The following is a 9,744-nucleotide window of genomic DNA, read 5'->3' on the forward strand; positions in this document are numbered from 1 at the left end:
TAATGTGAATATGAATATTAATTAATAATAATATTATTAATAACATTGTTAATTTTAATATTACTATTATTAATACCTAATTAATTTTTCATATACAAATTTTACTCTTTCACATACACTTTTTCACAACGCTCTATTTTGTACCCTTTTCACCTAAAACTGAACCAAGCGAACTCTTAAATCAATATTTTCCCCTAAAACTTAATTTAATTGCTCAAATGACTTAAAACTTACAAGATGGATTCTAATTTATCAAATAATAAATTAATTTACTTGTTATCAATTATTAATATTATTTGTTGAATTTTAAATAATCAACCAAATTTTATTTATTTGTTAAAGATGAAATTAGGGTCTGTCGATTTTTATTTATCTAATTAATTAAATTAGGGTTGTTGGTGGTTCGTGGTGGCTACCTAATCAGTCAAATTAGGATGATAAACGGCTAGAGATTAAACATCAATCTAGCAAATTGGTGCTCCATTATTTCACCTAATTAGATTGATGGTGAACCGTGGTTTATGGTGGCTACCTAGTTAATCACTCAAATTAGTATAATTACTATTATTATTTTTATTTTTATTTTTATTTTTATTTTTATTTATTATTATTATTATTATTATTATTATTATTATTTTATTATTATTATTATTATTAATGTTCTTCTTCTTCTTCTTATTATTATTATTATTATTATTATTATTATTATTATTATAATAATAATAGTTACAATAACAATAATAATAATAATATTATTAATATTAATATTAATAACTATAATAACTATAATAATAATAGTTATTATTATTATTATTATTATTATTATTATTATTATTATTATTATTATTATTATTATTATTATTATTATTATTATTATTTTGGTGAAAGGTAAGTATATATATAATATCAAAGGAATCACAAAGTTTATGAGTATACAAGCCAAGCAAACTACTATCTTCTATCTATCAAAACTTTAAGCAATCGAATCAAGCCAAAGTTGATCATAATTCCTGAGAGGACGTTTGTTCCTATGTAACCATCTGTCTTTGACTTCCTTCCAAACTTGATTCACCAACATACTTGGAAGTTGCACCTGCTGCTGCAGTCTAGCACAATTTTTTACATGCCAAATACCATAAATCAGTCCAACAAAACAAGCACCAGTAACCACTCTTTGTAAACCACTTCTAGATCGACTCAAAGAGTACCATTTCACCATATGCTCTCCATGAAACTGGATGTGGAGTTTCACATTTGCATCACCGCATACATCTTTTACTATATTCACATTTATAGAAAAGATGTTCATGACTCTCTGTCTCAGAACCACAAATAAAACACACAGTAGACTGAACAATCCCCATCTTATGCAATCTGTTAAGAGTAAGAAGTTTACCATCTTTGAGAGGCCCAAAAATAAAGGAAGTTCTTGGCACATTCAGTTATTCCAAAGACAAATGCCTCCAAGGAACCCGAGTAGAAGTGTCTCTTAGCCAGTTATATCCATCAGCTACTGAATATCCAGACGGCTTGGCAATCCATTGGTTGTTAGAATAGCCTATCTTAAAAATATCCTTCACTTGAATAATTTTCCTCCAGGACCAACTACAATCAGGAGGAGATGTATAATCTTTCCAATCACACCCTTTCATATACACATGATTAACCCATTTAACCCACAAGTGATTTTTTTTTAGGCAAGCCAACTTGTATATTTTCCAATAAGAGCTTTGTTCCACACCTTAGCATTCTTAAGACCCAATCCCCCTTCATCTTTAGGTTTACAACAGGTATTCCAATTTATATTAGGAGTTTTTAAGTATGAATCCCTTCCTCCGCATAAGAAGTTCCTACAAATAGAGTCCACCTTATCCATGATGCCAGAAGGTATTAAAAACATGGAAGCCCAATAAGAATGTAAGGTAGATAGCACTGTCTTAACTAGCACAAGCCTGCCAGCATAAGACAATTTCCTTGCCCCCAAGCTTCTAATTCTTTGGACAATCCTCTCAATCAGCTTATGTCCCTCAAATTTAGAGAGTTTCTTTGAAGAAATTGGGACACCTAAATACTTAAAAGGCAGAGTACCTATTCTAAAACCAAAAACTTTGACAATGTCTACCATAATATCCTTACTGACTCCATTAAAATAGATGTCAGTCTTATCATTATTCAGAGCAAGCCAAGAAGTAGCAGAAAAAGTAAAGAACCCTCTCAAGAGCCACATAATAGACACTGCATTGCCCTTGCAAAATAATAATAGATCATCTGCAAAAAGCAGATGATTGAGTCTGATGTGTCCACACATAGGATGGAACCTAAACCCCTCTTGCTGGCCAACAGTAACAAGAATCCTCGAGAGATAATCCATACACAGAGTAAATATCAAGGGGGACATAGGATCCCCTTGCCTCAGTCCTCTCTTGCTAGGAAAAAAACCAAAGGTGTTCCCATTGACATTAAGGGAATAAGTAGGAGAAGTGATACAAATCATGACAAGATGAATGAATTTGGGAGGGAATTTCATGTAGCATTTGATGAATAAATTTCCATTTCACATTATCATAGGCTTTTCTAAGGTCAATTTTGATAAGAGTTCTAGGAGAAGTAACCTTCCTATTGTACATCCTTACCAAGTCTTGACAAATCAAAACATTGTCCACTATATTCCTTCCCTTAATAAACCCTCCTTAACTACTATGCACAATGTCAAGTAGAACCTCACTCAACCTAGAGCAAATAATTTTAGTAATGCACTTATACAATACATTGCAACAAGCAATGGGTCTGTATTCAAGCACACTCCCAGGCTTTTTAACTTTAGGGATTAGAGTGAGGAAGTAGAATTAACCTGTCTCGGCAAATTACCAGTAGCAAAGAAATCCAGAACAGCTCCAGTAATATCCTTCCCAATAATGTCCCATGAATCTCTATAAAATTGACTAGAGAACCCATCTGGTCCCGGGGATTTAGTGGAAGGAATGCTAAAGATACAATCCTTTACTTCCTGAGATGAGACTGGCTTCAACAGAATACTCCTATGCTGATCAGAAATTAAACTCCCAATTCTGACAGTAGGCACATGGACATCCGAAGTATCTTTATTGTCCCCCAGCAACTCCACATAATAATCCAGAAAGGCTTTCTCTATGCTAAGAGGATTTGTATGGTGCTGACCATTTTTATCCTTAATTTGAAGAATTTTATTATGCATTTGTTTGGCCTTAATTTGGTTATGAAAATACTTAGTATTCTCATCTCCTTCACACAGCCATCCAATCTTTGCCTTCTGACTGAGAAAACTACAATGTGCTTTGCTCAGGGTTCTATATTCCACTGCAGCTGCAGATTCCTCCTCCAACACAGCAAGATTGGAAGGATCCTTGTGCATCAGAGTTTGCAGATCAGAAAGTTTTATCTTAGCCACCTCCACTGCATTTTCCACATCAGCATATCTAGTTCAACCTTTCTTTATCATCATTAGACCCATACACCACAGTGAAAAGAAACACATCAGAAGAAGCAATCTCAGTGACTTTAGCCGTAATATGTTGATCAGACATAGTCAGAACTTGCACATCAAATACCTGATCAACCCAAACAAGCCAGACTCTGCCCCCAGGATGATACTGATTGTTATTCACCCCTCTCCAATGGAGACCAAAGACAGATAATATACCAGTACAGTCCAGATCTTTAACTTTAGTCTCAACTAACCCATAAAGACCTACTTTATTCTGAAAAAGAAAATGTTTTATTTCAGCTTGCTTGCTACTTTTATTCATACCCATCACGTTCCAACTACCTATGTTATCCATTTAAATTGTCTCCTGGTGGATTCTCCGGTCCCCCATTCACGTGCTTCTTAGGACTAATGAGCACTTCAGCATATGTAGGTGAACCAGGCTCACCAACAGAAGGAGGTGATTGGTATTTCTGTCTTATCATACTTGAGATAACTGTGACAGGGGATAGAATAGGTGAACCTGGCCTAGAAATCCTGACACCAGATACAGGATCACCCATTGGTTTAGTCACAGATTGAGCCCTAGGCACAGCAACATGAGCAGCTGCAGTAGGCACAATAGTTTGACCCCTCTGCACAGGTCTCCATTCCTGTCTCAATTGAGGCTTAGATTTAGTCTCAATTTTCTTTTTGCAAGCCCCAGTGATATGGCCAATGCCCTTACACAAGGTACACAAATCTGGTTTCCAATCATATTCAACAAGCACACAAATATCTTTGCCTTTCTCATCCTTAAAATAAATTTTTTCAGGGAATGATTGTCCCACATCCACTTCCACCATAACTCTGGCACATCCTAGTCTAGTTTTATCCATAGTCAGCTCATCACATCTCACGAACTTTCCAATCAAAGATGAAATTTTCTCCAGACTAGAAGAACCCCAGAATTTTAGAGGAAGTCCACACAGCTTACTCCAGATAGGAACCTTGTTAACCTTCTCCTTAGCCAAACTACAATCCTCAGACCAAGCTTTGATAATAAGAGGCTTATTATCAAACATTGGAAATCCTTGTTTAAGCACCAAATTTTGGCACTCTAGAGTAGGGAAGTGAACTAAAAAGGCGCCATTAGGAAGAAAAGAGATTTTATCAAATTTGTATTTCCCCCATAAACGACTAACAAACCCAGACAGAAGTTCCCAAGGAGGATTTCCCCCTAGCACATAACATACTACTGCAGTAGACCAATAGTTAATCTCAGGTTGAACATCCTCAGGAGTTAGTTGTAACACACTTGACTCAGTAGTACGAGGAGTAGAAGACGAAGCACGAGACTTACCGGAGACCTTCGTCCACCCTTCATCCTCAGCAGCAATCTCTTCTTCCTCGTCAGATTCAGTTTGGGCGTCTTCCACTATAGTCTCCAAATTAAGAACAAGGATACCAACAATTTCCCCTAGTGTCTTCGTAGCTCGCGAATCTTCAGATTGAGGACCATCCAAATTCACAGAAGCCGATGATTCTGGTATATCCATATCTAAATTTAGGTCAGGACAATTGCTAAACGATAATCGTATTTTTGCTCTAGGTTTTCGAATTTTATTATGAGATTTATGAGATTTTTTAGGTAATTTCTTCCTTGCCATTTGCCAGGAAGAACCCTAAAAAATTAGAGAGAAGGGAGAACTTTCTCTCTCCATATTTGTTGATTATTATTATTATTATTATTATTATTATTATTATTATTATTTAGTATTAATATTAATATTAATATTATTTCAGTTCAATTCAGCTCCAATCAGCTTAGTTTAGTTTAGCTCAACTCCATTCATTCGATTCACTCATTCACTCCATTTAGTTCGATTCACTCGATTCGATTCATTCGATTCGATTCATCAAACTTCATTCATTCAATTCAGCTCGATTCGATTCGATTCGACTCCATTTGATTATTTCAGTTGATTCGACTCTAAAAAGCAAGAAAGAACAGGGCCTATGTTAACCTATTTCTAGTGATGCCACCTATGTAACACCCCGTAAATTTGAAGACCTTTATTATATTTTAAGAGTAATATTTTAATCTATTTTAATTTAATATTAATTTATTTGAAATAAAATTTATTTGATAAAATATAACCTTATTTTATTTTGAAGAAATGTAATCATTTTTGATAGTTTAGAAATGTTTAAAAGTGATTTAAACTATATTTAAAACTTTTCCTTTGATAAAATAGATTTCGGATAAAAGTCGTAAAATTGGGATTTTCCCATTTCTTACGGTCGTTGGGTAAACGAGTTTGGATATTGGGCATATGAGTACTTAATCTTTTAGTAAAATCGTGTTTGAGAACTTTAATTTTCTCGGAAATCGCGTTCGACGAATATTTCTAATTTCCGTCGAAACGAACCAAAACGTAAACAACTGACCCATCTCCCCATGCCTTTGGCTGGCCACCTACCCTCCATTTGTCCCCTCTTCCAATTTTCATTTCCTCCATAACTCAATCTATCTCCTCCTTCTGTCAAACACCAAAACCCACTAAAAATCCTCCTTACAATCCCTAAATCCACTATAAATCATTCATTTCTCCACCAAATCTCATAAAAATTATATATTTGGAATCCTCTCTTCAATCCTTATTTACTAGTAAGCTTTATTTTCATTTCCCCCAATTTTTGTTTAAGACACTTTTTTTTGGGTTTCGAATTTAAGCTTAATAATTGTGTTTTTGTTGTTCTTATAGGTGAAGAATTTGAAGATGAGTTAGGTGACTCATATGTTGTTGAAGATGAAGAGTAATTTTGGGTTTTAGAAGTTTTCTCAAGTTATTACTTGTCTCTTTGCTAGCTTAAGGTAACTATTCCGAGTTACTCGACGAATTAATGTCACATAAGTAGTTGTTAGTAGCTTTAGTTGTTTGTTAGTTGTTGTTTGTTGTTATTATGGTTTATCATGTTTATGGTTGATGTTAATGTTTGGTATTCATGTTGATTTTCATATGTTTAAGGCTTGAGATGGATTAAGTATTGTTGAATGATGCTTGATAAGTGTTGTAGCATTGTTAGAATGGGTTTTGGAAAAAAAAAAAAAAAAAACGTGACAGGTGCTCTTCACAGGCCCGAAACAGCCCACGGCAGGCCCGGGGTTGGTCTGTGACTTTGGGGTCGGGTTTTGGGGTTTAATGCTTAATGTTTTGAGTTCTTTGGAGTATGTATTTAAGCATGGTAGTACTTTGAGCATGGGATTAGTTTTATTATCCTAAAATTATGTTGAATTAGCCATTTTGTAAATTAAAATAAAGTCTTTAGTTTGATAGCGTTCACATGTTAGGAATTGGAATTTAGCATGAGAATGATATTATAATAATTGGTTGAGTTAGACCAAAATGGGCAATTTCATTATGATAGAATATTGTTGAGATAATCATTTTATAAGTTGGATGTTTATAATTATGTCAATAGTAGTCACATGACAAGAATTGGGATTTAGCATGAGAATGATATTATGATGAATTGGGCCAAAATGGGCCAAGACTACGAGTCAGGCAGTTTGACCAAATGAGTTTGCTCAAACTAGGTTTAAACCCTATCGACCACGATTTGACCAATGACCCGTCGCGGGACTTGGGTCGAGGGTTTGTCTTTGAGGTGATATTGGTTGTCATTGGATGTTTTATGTTGATTCCTTGATATTTGTAATTATCATTTCACATGTTGGTTGTTGGATGCTTTGGATGCCTTATGCTTGAGTCTTGTTGCCTCTTTGCCATTTTAGCTTGTTCTCATGGATTATGGTACTAGTGGTTAGCTGGAATTTGGATTATTATTGATATTGGAGATATTGTTGGATTGTCAGCTAAATATGCTCTTGCGAAGCCTTTCATATGCTAGGGTGTGTATGATCATTTGTGTGTGCAAGTTTGGACTCTTTGCCCCTTTTTTTTGATTAATTGGGTGTCCTACTTGTCTTGTGTGGTGTGGGCTAAAGTATTCAAGCTGGGACTAGGTCCTAGGTGAGTATTTCGGCCTTCATCATAGATAGGCCATTATAGTCTTTGACGAGTGTATGTTTGCGGCTTAATAGCCTTTGTGTCTTAGCTTGGTGGGTTTATATCCAAGTTAGGGCATGACCTCATGACGTACTCGTAGAAGTATGTGGTCAGCTTAAGTACTAGCCAACCCTTTGGTGGACTCCTTAGGGGTACTCATGTGTGTGATCATGGGTCTTGGATGCGGTATTTTCCGCATGTCGCTAGGTCCGCAGGTTTAGGACTAGGGTGTTTACCTTACCTCGTGGTATAGACTCGAGTTCTGAGTGACTATTGATTGTACTAGGAACTTATGCCCGTCTCTAGATATATTGTCCTTTCTTGTTTGATGATTCTATGAATCATAGAAGGTGAGATGCAAGCATGCTATGGTTGATAGAGTTTGGATTCCTGGATGTTATGTGATTCACATGATAGTGTAGTATGAGTCGGTCTAGTATTCACATGCTAGGACTATGTGTTGTTATATTGTTGTTCACATGATAAGCATGATTGTCTAGCATCTATATGCTAAGGTTATGTGTTATTCATATTCATATTCTTATGTTTACATGTTATATTAATCATGACATTTCGTGGGTCGGAGAACTCGAGTTACTCCCCACTGATCGTGGCTTTCGTATTTGTATAAAATGCGATTGACAGGTAGGTGATGCATATATGGGGTACATGGACGAGCTAGCGAGCAAAGTAACCTTGGGACCTAGATTGGCTTTATTTTATTGTGACCCTTAAACACTTTTTATGTCATATACTTTTTTTAGGGACATATGTCTCCCTTTTTCATATTTGGGTTGTATAACTTTTTTTCGCGACTTTAGCGATGTTTTATTTATGAGATTTATTTAGACCTTGCATGTTTGACACCTTCCCATTTGGATATTTTTATAACGAGTTCGGGTTTTAAAAATTACAGGTTTTTACCCAAATGAACCTATTACAAACATATCCATGCAGTTTTTATCTAGAATTATGTGTTTACTTTTCCGCAATAAATGAGGGTGTCACAGTTGGTATCAGAGCATATTTGCTCCCGACGCACGTTTGTGCACCCCCAATATAAATAACTTGACCTTAAAATAATAAACTTGAGAGATGGGTAGACTTAGGACCTTATGTTGTAGTCTCTTTTTGATTGCTCTTTGTTAGGTTCTAACATGTTTGTTGATTGTCATTTAATGAGTGTTGTGTCCTTGGATCAATGACCGTGAGCTTACCTACATGAAGATCAAGATTTGGTGCCTATTGCTGAGGATTGAAGATTTGTTCAACCTTTGAAGAATGCTCCTACTTCCTCGAAGATGTTTCTTATTCTTTGTGTATCTCGCCTTATTCTTTATCTCTTGGTGCTTATCCTCCTTCTAAACTCTCTTCTGTCTTACTTTGAAATCTACTCTTGTACTCCTAACTTGTCCTTTGTTCCTTGCTTATCCTACCTTAACGCCTTTTTGATAGTACTCTTTCTTTTGAGGAATGTTGATCTTAGTTGGAAAATTCGACTTTTGAGGAGATTGTTTGTGGTTAACCCATAACCCTGGTTTTAAGAGGTTGTGATGTTGGAAAGACTTAGGTGGAATTGAGGGGTGGAATCGAAGGTGTAAGATTGAGAGAGTAAGTAAGTTGAATTTACGATTGGCTTTCGTAATCACTTTGGATATGAGGGTTTTATATGGTATATGTTACCATATGAGAAATACTAATTTTGGGATTATTAGTTGGTCTAAGTGAGTGATCTTAATTACTACTTGAGGTATGAAATGAGAGTGAGACTAAGCTACATTGTTGGGAAATCTTAGCACTTGTTTTAGTAACTAGAAAGGATAATGGTATGGTTGACGCCAATTGTTAAGTTGAAGGACATAGTTTTAATTTATGGTGTTAGAATGTGGGAATTTAGAGATTGGAATTAGGACCCTTGATTGAAGATTTTATCATTTTGAGAAATCCATGGTTGACACTAGTTGGATATGAGTATAGCTTTGTTGGAACTTTGAGCTTGATCTTGTGGAAGTTGTTTGTGGATGTTTGAGGATTTGGAGTGGTGAAATCACACTTATAGTGGAGTACCCTGTTTCAGGGAATAGATTAGGATGAAGTAACATGAGCGTTTTGAGGAAATCCTTGGGAGTGATGTGGTTATAAGTTTTGTTGCTAAGAAGTTTTCGGAACCGCTTAGGTTGATGTTGTTGTGTGAGATTTGAGTACCTGGCGTTTCCTTGTTGTCTAATT

General features: G+C 35.4%; 1 protein-coding gene across 1 annotated transcript; it reads right to left on the reverse strand.

The window, feature by feature from the left end:
* Window positions 1-973: 973 nt before the first annotated feature.
* On the reverse strand, window positions 974-3,391 carry LOC141629443 (uncharacterized). Its single transcript, XM_074442445.1, has 3 exons — window positions 2,869-3,391; window positions 1,742-2,268; window positions 974-1,315 (listed from the first exon to the last, which is right to left on the reverse strand). The coding sequence occupies exons 1-3, from the start codon at window positions 3,389-3,391 to the stop codon at window positions 974-976; spliced, it is 1,392 nt and encodes a 463-aa protein (XP_074298546.1).
* Window positions 3,392-9,744: the final 6,353 nt, after the last annotated feature.

Source organism: Silene latifolia, chromosome Y (assembly GCF_048544455.1).
Source record: "Silene latifolia isolate original U9 population chromosome Y, ASM4854445v1, whole genome shotgun sequence".
NCBI lineage: Eukaryota > Viridiplantae > Streptophyta > Magnoliopsida > Caryophyllales > Caryophyllaceae > Silene > Silene latifolia.